General features: G+C 37.9%; 1 protein-coding gene across 1 annotated transcript in view; it reads left to right on the plus strand.

Moving 5' to 3' along the window:
• Window positions 1-14,577, plus strand: part of F7 (coagulation factor VII) — an 81,245-nt gene extending 66,668 nt beyond the window's left edge. The window contains exons 8-9 of the mRNA XM_074192080.1: window positions 12,568-12,694; window positions 13,583-14,577. Of these exons, the coding sequence (XP_074048181.1) occupies window positions 12,568-12,694; window positions 13,583-14,139 (684 nt within the window). The 3' untranslated portion in view covers window positions 14,140-14,577. The remainder of the gene's footprint in view (window positions 1-12,567; window positions 12,695-13,582) is intronic.
• Window positions 14,578-14,643: the final 66 nt, after the last annotated feature.

Here is a 14,643-nt window from a genome sequence, read left to right on the forward strand (position 1 = left end):
TGTATAAAAAGTTTTCAATTTAATGTAAACAAAATTATCCATTTTGCATTTTACAATGTTCTCTATCATAAATTCTTCCCTTCTCTAGAAATCTAATAAACTGTTCCTTATTCTAATTTGCTTTGGTATCACCAGTTATGTCTAAATCATGTACTTATTTTGACTCTATCTTGGTATATGGTGGGACATGTTGGTCTATACTTAGCTTTTGCCACACTAATTTAGTTTTCCTAACAATTTTTGTCAAATAGTGAGTTCTTATTCCAAAAAGTGAAATCTTGGGGTTTAGTCATTTACTACTGTGTCTTGAGTATCAAATCTATTGCACTGATCCACCACTCTATTTCTTATCCAGGACCAAGTAGTTTTGGGGTTTGGGGTTTTTTTTTATTAGTTTTTGCAAGGCAAATGGGGTTAAGTGGCTTTCCCAAGGCCACACAGCTAGGTAATTATTAAGTGTCTGAGGCCAGATTTGAACTCAGATATTCCTGACTCCAGGGCTGGTGCTCTATCCACTGCGCCACCTAACCACCCCACCAAATAGTTTTAATGACCGCTGCTTTAAACTGGAATTTTATACCTGGCACCTTTCTTTTCAGTTTTCTTCATTAATTTCCATGATAATCTTGAGTTCTTGTTCTTCCAGATAAATTCTATTTTTTAGCTCTATAAAACTAATTCTTTGGTAGTTTGGTACAGCACTGAATAATTAATTTAGGCAGAATTGTCATTTTATTATATTACTTGGCCTAACCAAGTGCAAATTATATTTTTCCAGTTGTTTAGATCTGACTTTATTTCTGTGAAAAGTGCTGTCATTGTGTTCTTATAGTTTCTGGGTTTGTCTCAGCAAACAGATTCTTAAATATTTTATGTTGTCTGCAGTTATTTTAAATGAAATTTATTTTTCTATCTCTTGCTGCTATAATATTCCTAGGAGTTTTCATCTTGGGATCTCTTTCAGGAGGTGATCAGTGGATTATCTCAATTTCTATTTTAGCCTCTGATTCTAGGATCTCAGGGCAATTTTGCTGCACTATTTTTTTTAAGGTTTTTGCAAGGCTATAGGGTTACTTAGCTTGCTCAAGGTCATAAAGCTAGGTAATTATTAAGTGTCTGAGGCCAGATTTGAACTCAGGTACTCCTGACTCCAGGGCTGGGGCTCTATCCACTGCGCCACCTAGACATCCCTGCATTATTTCTTGAAAAATTGAAGTCTAGGCTCTTTTCCTGCTCATGACTTTCAGGTAGCCCAATAATTTTTATATTATCTCTTCTGGATCTATTTTCTAGGTCAGTTGTTTTTTCCAATGAGATATTCCACATTTTCTTCTAATTTTTCATTCTTTTAGTATTGTTTTATTGTTTTTTTTAATTTCTTGCAAAGTCATCAGCTTCCTTTAGCTCCATTCTACATTTGAAGAAGTTATTTTCTCCAGAGAGCTTTTTATCTCCTTTTTCAACAGCTCAATTCTACATTTTTTAAAGCATTCTTCTCCTCATTTGCCTTTTGAGTTGCTTTTTCCATTTGCCTAATCTGGTTTTAAACATGTTATTTTCTTCAATACTTTTTTGTATTTCTTTCACCAAGCTGCTGACATAGTTTTCATGATTTACCTGCATCACTCTCATTTTTCTTCCCAAGTTTTCCTCTATCTCCCTTACTTGTTTTTCAAAGTCTTTTTTGATCTCATCCATAACCTCAGCCCATTTCCTATTTCTCTTGAAGGTTTTGGATATAGAAGCTTCAACTTTGTATCTTCTGAGGAAGTATTTTTATCCTCCGTAGGACCAAAGTAATTTTCTATGGTCAGGTTCTTCTTTTTCTGTTATTTGTTCATTTCCTCAGCCTATTTACTGCACATCCAAGGCTTTGGGGAATTTTTTGGACACCCCTTAGGGACCTTAATTCCTCCAAGGTCTTACGAGAGGCTCTGACTGCTCTCTTGCCTGTGCTCTGGACTGTGGATGACCACAGGCCCTCCCCTCTTCCCTGGAGTTGTGAGAAGGAGGCACAAATTGCTACCTGGATCTGAGCGTGGGCAAACAGCAGAGTCCTGTCCCAAGGATAGCAGAGAGACCTCTGCAGTCTCTCCCTATCCCCTTACTGTCTGTGGGCTGTGTTCTCTGGAAGTACTGAGTGGCTTCACAGGTTCCTACCCCAGGATTGTCTGAGGCTGGAGCTGGTTCAGGCTACGCATTCACTCTGGTGAGGTAGAGTTCTCTCACCACCCTTTCATGAGATCCCTGGTGATCCCTGGACCAAGAAGTCTAGAAACCACCCCCTCTGCCATGGACCCAGGCACCTCCAGGTACCCAGGCTCCCTGCAGGCTATTCCTGAATGGCTGGAGCAGGTTTGCTCTGGCCCAGGGGCACTGCAGCTCTTTCCAACCCATGGTCCCAGTGAAACAGACTCTTTCTGCAAATCTTTTTGTTTTTGAGTTGATCTTAGCAGTTTTCTTTTGTTATTTAATATTTATTCTCATTTTGTACGAATAATGTTTTTTACATTAATAAAATATTCTTGGTTAAGAGTAAATGAAATACCCCCTCCCCCCATAAATATAGACTTGCTTGAGCAATAAAGTAAAGGGGAGAGAAAAATTAAAATAAAAAAAATAATAGTAATAATTGTAGGTATGGCCAGGTGGCACAATGGACAGAGCACCAGCCCTAAAGCCATGAGCACCCAAGCCCACATCTGGCCCCATACACCCAACAATCACCCAGCTATGTGACATGCAAGCCACCCCAACCCCACTGCCCTGCAAAAAACAAAAAGAAAAGAAAAGAAAAGAAAAGAAAAGAAAAGAAAAAAGACCCAAAATAAAATAAAATAGTAATAATAGTAGGGGTGGCTGGGTGGCAGGCAGAGCATTGGCCCTTGAGCCAGGAGCACCTGGGTCCAAATCTAGCCTCAGACACCCAATGATCACTCTGCTATGCAGCCCCAGGCAGGCCCCCCAGCCCCATTTGCCCTGCATGCCCCCCAAAATAATAATAATAAAAAATCTGCTTGAGTCTTTGTTCCAACACCAACAACTCTATTGCGGGTGGATCACATTCTTTATGATAAGTCCATCGCAAAAGTTACTTCCATATTTGTCCACCATTGCCATTGCTGATCGCAACTCCCTCCTTTCATATTTCTCCACTACCATGTACTATATTTTCTCTCTACTTTCACTCTGACTCTGCTGTAGGGTAGCTGAGTGGCACAGCAGACAGATCCCTGGCTCTGGGGCCAAGAGGCCCTGAGCCCCCATACCACCTTTTAGGCCCAGCATCCACCTAGCCCTAGGGTCCCAGACAGGCCATCCAACCCCAGCCCCTTGAAAGAAGTAAAAAAGAAAGTGTGTTATATATGACCACTCTCCCCCCATGGTCCATCCTCTCCTCCATCAATCACATCCCCCCCCTTCCCCCACCCCCCCTCCTTACTTCAGATGCCTATACCCCATTGAGTATATATGCTGTTTCCTCTCCTAGCCACCTCTGATGAGAGCAAAGATTCCCTCATTTCCCCCTTGCCTTAGCCCCTTCCATATCATTGCAATAGCTCATTGTAATAAAGAAAAATCTTATTATATGAAATATCTTGGCCTATTCCCCCCCTCTCCTTTTTCTTTCTCCCCTTACACTGCCCTTTTTTCTATTGACTCCATTTTTACACTATTTTATCTTCAAATTCAGCTTTCTCCTGTGCTTCAACTATAAAAGCTCCCTCTACCTGCTCTATTAACTGAGAAGGTTCATATGAGTATTATCAGTGTCATTTTTCTATGTAGGAATACATGCAGTTCATCATCAAGTCCCATATATTTTCCCCTCCTCCTCCAATCTCTATGCTTCATCCAAGTCCTGTATCTGAAGATCAAACCTTCTGTTCAGCTCTGGCCATTCCAAAAGGAACATTTGAAATTCCAAATTCCCCTGGTTCATTGAAAGTCCATCTTTTTCCCTGGAAGAGGACATTCAGCCTTGCTGGGTAGTTGATTCTTGGCTGTATTCTAAGCTCTTTTACCTCCCAGTATATTATATTCCAAGCCCTACGAGCTTCCAATGTAGTTGCTACTAAGTCCTGTGTGATCCTGACTGCAGCTCCACAATATTTGAACTGTGTCCTTCTGGCTGCTTGTAATATTTTCTCTTTGGCTTGGGAGTTCTGGAATTTGGCTATAATATTCCTAGGGGTTGATTTTTGGGATCTCTTTCTCAGGGGGATTGGTGGATTCTCTCCATTTCTATTTTGCCCTCTGCTTCTAGAATATCAGGGCAATTTTCCTGTAGTAATTCTTTGAAAATGATGTCAAGGCTTTTTTCCTGATCATGAAATTCAGGTATTCCAATAATTTTTAAATTATCTTTCCTAAATCTGTTTTCCATATCAGTTGTTTTTTCAATGAGATATTTCACATTTTCTTCTAATTTTTCATTTTTTTGGTTTTGAAGTATTGATTCCTGATTTCTGGTAAATTCATCAATCTCCCTGAGTTCTGTTCTTTGTCTGAAGGATTTGTTCTCCTCAGAGAACATCTGGCCAATTTTGCTTTTTAAAGCATTCTTCTCCTCAGTAACTTTTTGAACTGTTTTATCCATTTGACCTAAGCTGGTTTTTAGCATGCTATTTTCTTCGGCATTTTTTTGGATTTCCTTGACTAGGCTGCTGACTTCATTTTCATGTTTTTCCTGCATCTCTCTCCTTTCTTTTCCCAGTTTTTCTTCCAACTCCCTCATTTGATTTTCAAAGTCCTTTTTGAGCTCTGTCATAGCCTGAGCCCAATTTCTGTTTTTCTTGGAGTCTTTAGATGCAGGAGCTTGTGCTTCCTCATCTTCAGACTGAGTATTTTGATCCTTCTTGGGCTCATATGCAAAATATTTCTCAATGGTGTTCCTCTTTTTTCTCTGCTTGCTCATTTTTCCAGCCTGAGCCTGGTTTGGGGGTGCTTCCTGAGCTTTTGGGACACTCCCACAAGGATCTCAGTGTGTGAGGCTCTGTCCTCCCTCCTGGTGTGTGAATGACCATATGCACCCTCCTCTGCCACAGGGCTGAAGTGGGGAGGCCCTGCTGTTCTATGGGGGGGCCTAGACTGCAATCAGGATCTGAATGTGGTCAGAGCCCCAGAGTCCTGTTCCAGGTGCAGAGGACAGAGCTCTGAAGTCTCTCTCTCTCTTCACTCCCCTCCCTAGGTTCAATGGGCTCATGCCCTGGGGGCTCCTGCTTACTCACTCTGCCTGCTTCTGTTCCTGGATCTGGGCTGCCAAAAGAGGCCTGAGGGCTGGGTTTCACATGCTCGCTCTGGCAGAGGTCCCCCGCTGTTCCCCCAATTTGTGCCCGATGTTCCCTGGCGTGTAGCTCAGGAAACTCCCCAGCTACTGTGAGCTGAGGCTCCCAGCACCCTGGGGCTGCCTCCCAGAGGCTGAAGTTCTTTCACTCTGGTGGGCTGCCCCTCCGACCCCAGGGAGCAGAAGCCTTTCTGCTCTTTTCCAGGTTACCTTGGGTTGGAGAACTGCCTCATTGCGTCCCTCTGTGGGTTCTGTCTCTCAAAAATTTAGTTAGAGTCCTTAGCTTATGAGTTTTATGAAAGAGCGCCTCTGACAGGATCCATTCTTGTTGCCATCTTGGCTCCACCCCCTCTGCAGATCTTTTAAGTTGTTTTGGACTGGGAAATTGTATCACTCAGTCTTTCCATGGGTTCTGCCCCCTCTAAATTTTAGCTAGTCATAATGTGATAGCTTTTGGAGTTTTGGTGGGGACAAGTTTCTGGGAAATCCTTCCCTCATGCCACCATCTTGGCTCTGCCTGTAAAGATATATTTCTTAAAAGTTACAGATATCACCTTCCCATGCACTTTAAATTTATTGAATGTTTGTTTGCTTTTTCTTTCCTATCTATATTTTTACACTTCTTTTGAAAGTTGTATTTGAAGATCAAATTTTCTTTTCAGATCTGATCTTTTCAACAGGAAAATTTGAAAGTCCCCTATTTCACTGAAAGCCCATCTTTTTCCCTGAAAGATTATGCTCAACTTCACCGGGTAGTTGATTCTTTTTTTTAGGGTTTTTTTTTTGTAAGGGTTAAGTGGCTTGCCCAAGATCACACAGTTAGGTAATTATTAAACGTTTGAGGCCATATTTGAACTCGATTACTCCTGACTCCAGGACTGGTGCTCTATCCACTGTGCCACCTAGACACCCTGAGTAGTTGATTCTTGATTGTAATCCAAGTTCCTTTATCTTCCTGAATATCATCTTTCAAGCCCTCCTTTGTTAATGTAGAAGCTGACAAGTCCTGTATAATCCTGACTGTGGCTCCTTCATATTTTTATTCTTTCTATCTGAGCACTTGCAGTATTTTCTCCTTAATCTGAAAGTTCTGAAATTTGGCTACAATATTCCTTAGAGTTGTAATTTGGGGATCTCTTTTAAGAGGTGATTGGTGGATTCTTTCAATGACAATTTTACCCTTTGGTTCTAGGATATCATGATAGTTTTCCTTAATATTTTTTGATGCTCTTTTTTTTTTTGGTCATGACTTTCTGGTAGTCCAATAGTTTCTAAATTATCTCTTCTGGATCTATTTTCCAGGTCAGTTGTTTTTTTTTCAATGAGATATTTCATATTTTTTCCTTTTTTTATTCTTTTTATTTTGTTTGAATGCAGTTTCAAAGAGTCATTATCTTCCATTTGCTCAATTCAGATTTTTTTTTGCAAGGCAATGGGGTAAATTGGTTTGCCCACGGCCACACAACTAGGTAATTATTAAGTGTCTGAGGCTGGATTTGAACTCAGGTACCCCTCCTGACTCCAGGGCTGGTGCTCTATTCACTGTGCCACCTAGCTGCCCCTCAATTCAGATTTTTAAGGAAGTATTTTCTTCAGATAGTTTTTGTATCTTCTTTTCCATTTGGTCCAGTTTACTTTTAAAGAAGTTGTTTTATTCAGTGAATTTTTTCCCATTTAGCCAATTATATTTTTTTAAAGAATTGTTTTCTTCAGTCAGTTTTTATGCTTTCTTTTCCAGGTGGTTGACTCTTTTTTTCCTAATTTTCTTGCATAGCTCTCATTTCTTTTCCCAATTTTTCTTCTACCTCTCTTACTTGATTTTTAAAATCTTTTTGGGATTCTTTCAAGAGTTTTTGGACTTGAGATCAATTCCTATTCTGCTTTGAGGCTTCTCATGTCAGCAAGTTGACAGTGTTGTCGTCTTCTGAGTTCATGTTTGAATCTTCCCTGTGGTCATAGTAGCTTTCTATGGTCAGGGATCTTTTTTATTTTTTACTGATTTTTATAAAAAGGTGAACTCTGCTCCTGAGCATAGGAAGTACTGTCCAAGTTTCTTGCACTGGTCCGGGGGGGAGGTCAGGGGCCTAGTTAACTTTTTTCTTTTTGCTGGGGTCTCTGTGGCAGGCAGATTGTTTACTTGTATTAAGGCTGCCTAGCCTAGTTATGCCTGTTTTGCCCTAGGTTCCAGGACTGAAAGTTTGCCTTGCAATGCTGGAGGCCTCACAGCTAGCCTATTGAGCCCCTGAATTGCTGAGCCTGGACCTGAGGGTCTCAGTTGCTTATTTGTTCTGTGGCTAGGAGCCTCCTGCTGTCTTTACCAGATATCACCTGCACTGGGCTGGATTTTCCTTTAGCCCAAGTGAAATAGACCTTTCCTGAAGTCCTTCTACATTATCTTGGGCTAGAAAATTGTTTCACTCCGTCTTTCTGTGTATTCTACTACTTCAGACTTCTTTTAAAAAGCTTGATTTAACATTGTTTCCAAAGGAAATTGGGGAGATCTCAGGCAGTTTCCTGGCTTCTCTCCACCATCTTGAATGGTTTTCATTTTTTCATGACACACTATTGACATTTTGTGATATTCCTCCTAAAAGTTCTGGATGGCAATGATTTAAGATGGATGATTAAAATTAAGAAGAATTTGAGGGGCAACTAGGTGGCGTAATGGATAGAGCACCAGCCCTGTGTCAGGAAGACCTGACTTCAAATCCGACCTCAGACACTTAATAATTGCCTAGCTATGTGGCCTTGGGCAAACTACTTAACCCCATTGCTTGCAAAAACAAAAAATACCTAAAAAAAAGAATTTGAGAATTTAATGAAACTCCTTAAAAACAAGGAGACTCTCTGAAATAAAAGCAAACCAGAGCTGAGACAAGTTAGGGTGTTGCAAAGTAATTGCTAAGGAAATGGGTATTTCATTTCTTTCATTTCTTAAAAAAAGGGACATCATTCTTTCACAACATGACTAATATGGAAATAGATTTGCATGATTGCATTTGTATAACCTATGCCAAACTGCTTATTGTCACAGAGAGGTATCTCAGGAAGGAGAGGATTTGCTATTAAAAATTTTTATTAAAGCATTATAATTTTGATTTTAAATTTTTTATTTATTTTTAAAAGTTGGAGGATCTAAAATAAACCCACATAAATCATCAGCATTTCTATATATTACTAACAAGATATAGCAGCAAGAGATAGAAAGAGAAATTCCATTCAAAGTAACTATAGATAACATAAAATACTTGGAAGTCAACCTGCCAGGGCAAACTCAGAAACCATATAAAAATAGCTATAAAACACATTTCACACAAATAAAATCGGATCTAAACAACTGGACAAATGTCAGTTGCTCATGTCAACAGCTCAGCCTGAGCTAATAAAATAAAAATGACAATTCTACCTAAATTAAATTATTTATTCAGTGCCATACCAATCAGACTTTGAAAAAAATTACTGTATTGAGCAAGACAAATAGTAACTAAATTCATATGGAGAAACAAAAGATCAAGAATATCAAGGGAATTATAGAAAAATGCAAATGAAGTGATCTAGCCATAAAGATCTAAAATTATATTATAAAGCATCAGTCATCAAAACTGTTCAGTATCATACCTAATAGGGTGAAGAAATCTATCTAGAGAAAAATGAGAAGCAAAGGGATAAGGAGGAATTGGGGGAGGGAAGGGGGGTGATAGGTGATAGGTGATAGAAGAGAAGGAAGATTGAGGGAGAGGGTACTCAGATTCAACACACTTTTGGACAGGGCCAGGATGAAAAGACAGAGAAAATAGAATAAATGAGAGTGGGGAGGAATAGAGTGGAGGTACAGCTAGTAATAGCAGCTATGGGAAAAATATTGAAGCAACTTCTCCGGTGGACTTATGATAAAGAAAGCAACTCACCCCAGAGACAGAGCCATTGGAATCTGAACAAAGACTGAAGCAAAAATTTTTTCTCTCTATTCTTGAGGTTTCTCATCTTATGAGGGGGGAGGGGGTTTATGTTTACTCTTATAACACATTCAATTTACATCAATGTGCAGCATGGAAACAATGTAAAGACTATCAGACAGCCTTCTGTGGTGGGGGGGGCGAGGGAAGGGGGGGGGATTGTAAAATTCAAAACCTTACAAAAAATGATAGGTAGATACTACTATTATATATAATTGGAAAACAAATAAAATGTTAATAAAAGAAAAAACTGTTTGGTGTTGTCTAAGAAATGGAGAAATCTATCAGTAGAATAGGTTAGGTGTAAAAGAAACAGTAGTTAATTACTATAGTAATCTGCTGTTTGATAAACCCAAAGATCACAGCTTCTGGGATAAGAACTCATTCTTTAATAAAAACTGCTGGGACAACTGAAAGAAACTAGGTATAGACCAACATCTCACACCATATACCAAGATAAAGTACAGGCTTTAGACATAAAAGGTGATATCATAAGCCAATTAGGACAACAAGGAATAGTTTACCTATCTGATCTATGGAAAGAGGAACAGTTTTTGACCAAAGAAGAGATAGAGGACATTATAAAATACAAAATGGTTAACTTTGATTACATTAAATTAAAAAGTTTTGCACAAACAAAACTACTGCAAGCAAGATTAAAAGGAACATAACGAGTTGGGAAACAAATTTTTACTTAGTGAAACTTAGTGAAACTAGTAAAAGTAGTGTTTATGACAAAAGACTCATTTCTAAAATATTTAGAGAACTGAGTCAAATTTATGAGAATACAAGTCATAGCCAATTGATAAATCAAAAGGAACAGAAAGGCTATTCTCAGGTGAAAAATTAAAGCTATCTATAGCTACAAGAAAAAATGCTCTAAATCATTATTAAATGGAGAAATGAAAAATTAAAACAACTCTGAAGTACAACCTTATACTTATCAGACTGACCAATATGACATTAAAGAAAATTTATCTATTTTGGAGAGGATTGTGGGAAAACTGGGACACTGATCTATTATGAACTGATCTTTCTGGAGAGCAATTTGGAATTATGTCCAAAGGACAATAAAAATGTGCATATCCTTTGATCCAGCAATAACACCACTGGACCTGTATCCTGAAGATCATGAAAAAAGGATAAAACATGTTCAAAAATATTTCTAGCAGCAATTTTTGTAGTGGCAAAAAATTGGAAATTGAGGGGATGCCCGTCAACTGGGAAATGACTGGACAAGTTATAGTATATGAATGTGATGGAACACACCACATAAGAAATCATGAGGACTTCAGAATTGAAAGACTTGTAAGAACTGATGCTGAGTGAAATGAGCAGAACCAGAAGAACATTATTATACACCAACAGCAACATTGAGTGATGATCAACTATGATGAACTTGTTTACTTCAGTAGTACAGTAATCAAAGACAATTCAAAAAGACATGATGGAAAACATTCATATCCAGAGAAGAATCTATGAAGTTCAAATGCTGACCAAAACTTATTATCTTCAGTTTTTAAAAGTTGTCTTATGTATCATGTTTTTTTTCCTATTGTTTTTTTCTCTTTCGATTTGATTCCTCTCTCACAATATAACTAATTTGGATCTATGTTTAGTATGACTCATGTAGGGCCTATGCTGAAATGGTTTCTATTCAGAGGAGGAAAGGAAGGGAGGGAGAAAAATATAAAACTCAAAATCTTACAGAAAAATGATTGTCAAAAATTACCATTTCATGGAGCTGGAAAAATAAATTTTAAGAAAGAATTATAATTTTAATTTTAATAAAAAAGTTTAATCTAAATTTATTTTTTAAAATTTTAAATTTTTTAAAATGAATGTTAAAAATTATCTTAACATATAATTGGGAAATATAAAATACTATTTTTTAATTAAAAATACCCTTCCCCCAAAAAAGGGTTATAATTTACTACATTCTCTTTTTTACCTCAGAACCAAATTCCTTCAAGTGCCTACATTTGTGGCATTCTTGCTGATTTTGAACTTGTCTTTTTCCAACTCTTCTCTTGCTGGACAAAAAATGGAGCCTCAAGGTAACCTTCAAAAGGAACCCTTTGATGAAGTCTCCATAGTGATAAGAAAACTAGTTCATACTCAGAGAACCATTTTGGTTCACCTTAATGCAATTCTTCATTCTAGCTGAGCAGCTAATTGGCAAAATCAATATCACTACACCACCATCACTCCTCATAGTTTGAGATAAACCTTGGAAAATATTGGTTCTGGTTAGATTCACCTAAATCAAGACAATTATTGACTCCACCCAAACTGAAGATTTCTTTTAATGTCTTTTTTGTTCTTCTCTGTCACAGTATCACAGATTTAGCACTAGAAGAAACTTTAAATTAGTCAAACCCCTTATTTTATCAGACAAGGGACTTAAACAATCTCCTCTGATTCCCAATCTAATATTCTTTCCAACACACTATAAAAAGATTTCAACATAGGCTAAATATATCTTTTCACCCTTGTCTACATTGTCCATCAGAATGGGCTCATTTGTCTATATCATCCTCACTAGTAAGTTGTTATTTGTCCTTCATTCTTGAAGATAACCATGATATCAGAGGCAACCACTAAATGTTTGCTGTCTCAGTCTTGAGACCTGGGAAAGACTTTTGCTTAAAAAATAAAATCTCCCACTGCTTCCAGGGTCATCTCAAGTCATTTTGATCCATATCTGGCCATTACACTCAGATGGCTCCAGAATAGCTCCAGAAAAGAAATTGAGGCTAGTGACTTTGCAGCCTTCCCTCACTAGTAAATAGCTTTATGAAAGATTTGCTATTACTAGCTCTAAATAGAATTCATTTTAGGATCAAGCACTGAATTAATGATGTTTTGAACCAATTTAGGAACCTTAAGTCATTTTGCTCTTTTTTACCTCCAATGTCCTTATTTCTTAAAGTATTACTCTCATCTGTCAACTTGTGTGCTGAAGTCTTCTCCCCGAGGTTGTCATTGACATGATCCTCCATCTCACTTGAAATGAAAGCTATACATGGCCAGGTAGAGCTTCCTCTCTCCCACAGTCTGCTTTTATTGTTTAATAGAAACATGTATTTCCAGAAAACCACTTTTTTGTTCTGAGAAATTCTGCTGCTTGTAGCAGGTTTGATTCCAAATTAAGATGTGTTATATAGAATTTGGAGCAAAACAGAAACTGAAAGGAGAAATCATAACAATCGATTCCCAATCTTTCCATTTTAAGAAAGCTAATAAATTCAAAGAGCAATCTAGAAGTTTTAGGTGAGAAAAAATAATACGATTTTTCAAAAAAATTTTTGGTTCTTTGAACAGGCTCTGATTTGGCTGGGAAAGGAAATGCTGTGTGGTGGCACTCTGCTTACTGATACATGGGTTGTCTCTGCAGCTCACTGCTTTGATAAAGCTCGTCATTTGAAAGAAAGCTTAACAGTAGTGCTAGGTATGTATTTCCATCATTTTTCTTTGATCTTTGTTTAAAATTATAAATTTCAAATAATTTTAATTTGCAATAATAAATAGAATTGGGTACATAAGTCACTTTTTTTGTCTTTTTTTTTAAGTTTTTGCAAGGCAATGGGGTTAAAGTGGCTTGCCCAAGGCCACATGGCTAGGTAATTATTAAGTGTCTGAGGCTGGATTTGAACTCAGGTACTCCTGACTCCAAAGCCAGTGTTCTATCCACTGTGCCACCTAGCCATCCCCCCATAAGTCACTTTTAATGGGTCAGATGAAGTCTCACTAAACTAGGTCCATCTGCAACAAGGTTGTGCAGAGGGTAAAATGCTGGGCCCAAAGTCAGAAAGAGTCTCTTAAGTTCAAATCTAATCTCAAACATTACTAGTTGTATGACTCTTGGCAAGTCAGTTAAACTGTTTGCCTCAGTTTCCTCATCTGTGAAATGTGCTAGAGAAGGAAATGACAAACCACTCCAGTATCTTTTCCAAGAAAACTTAAATGAGATCACAAAGAGTAAGATAAAACTGAAAATGATCCAGCAACCATAAATATGCAGTTGTATTCATTTTAGTCATGTTGCAAAAGAAAAAAAAGGAAAAAAGTAAAATTAGAAATTTTTTTAAAGTATCTTGAATCTGTATTCAGACTCCATCAGTTCTTTCTCTTAAAGCAGATAACATATTTTCATCATAAATCCTTTGGAATTATCTTGGATAAGTTCCCAGAAGAAGATATACTAATTATTCTAATGTTCTTGAAAGGGCTCCTTTACAGCTCAGATGCTTGACCATGCAAGTAAGGAATGTGTCAAAGTATAGAAATACAGATCTTTACACAGAGAAACTCATGTGGTTTCTTTATTACCTCCCAGGTGAGCATGAAATAAATAAAGAAGAAGGAGTGGAACAAAAGAGGCAAATTGCTGATATCATTATTCATGACCAGTATATTCCATTGAAACTCAACTATGATATTGCCCTGCTACGTCTCCAAAAGCCCATAAATTTCACAGACTATGTGGTGCCCCTCTGTTTGCCCGAGAGGAAATTCTCTGAGAACCATCTGGCCAATGTCAGGTTTTCTTCAGTGTCTGGTTGGGGCTGGCTCCTGGACAGGGGGGCCTCAGCTTTAGAGCTCATGATGATCCAAGTTCCCCGGCTAAAGACACAGGACTGTCTAGAGAAAATGAAGAAAACACCCCGAATGCCTGAAATTACTGAGAACATGTTCTGTGCAGGTTTCCTGAATGGAACAAAAGATTCCTGCAAGGGGGACAGTGGAGGACCTCATGCCACCAAATACAAGGGCATTTGGTATCTAACTGGTATTGTCAGCTGGGGGGAAGGTTGTGCAGCTGTGGGCCACTATGGTGTTTATACAAGGGTCTCCAAATTTATTGATTGGCTGAATAAACACATAAATCCCTAAGACTTCCTTTTCAATTAGTTGACACAAATTCTCCCTTATTTTAATGGATACTAATAAGGCGTCTTCAGTATCTTTGGCATTACCTTACCTGCAATAAAGTACCTACTGTTTGAAATCATTTTTGGTAACAAATCCCATTGCATTATTGAATGTGTTATGTGTGTGTTACTACAGACCTTGGTCCTGCTTAGGAATGGTGAAAACTAGAAAAGCTTGAGATGCCATTCTCTAGTTAAACATTTGTGTTAATTGTGTGGTTTCCAGTAAATCAGTAAGGTTGAGATCACAGGGGGTGAGTTTTATCCATGAATATTCATGGAGGAAAGGACTGTTTTCACAAAATACAACTGCCTAATTGTAAACTGACTCAGTATTTGAAAAGCTAGATCACCAATGAATAAACATTTATTTGTTTAAAACACAACAAAGAATTAAAAACATAAATAAAACAAAATAAAAACATAAAAGCTATAATAAAATTAAAAACATGAATAAAACATTTAT

This window comes from Macrotis lagotis, chromosome 6, assembly GCF_037893015.1.
Source record: "Macrotis lagotis isolate mMagLag1 chromosome 6, bilby.v1.9.chrom.fasta, whole genome shotgun sequence".
NCBI lineage: Eukaryota > Metazoa > Chordata > Mammalia > Peramelemorphia > Peramelidae > Macrotis > Macrotis lagotis.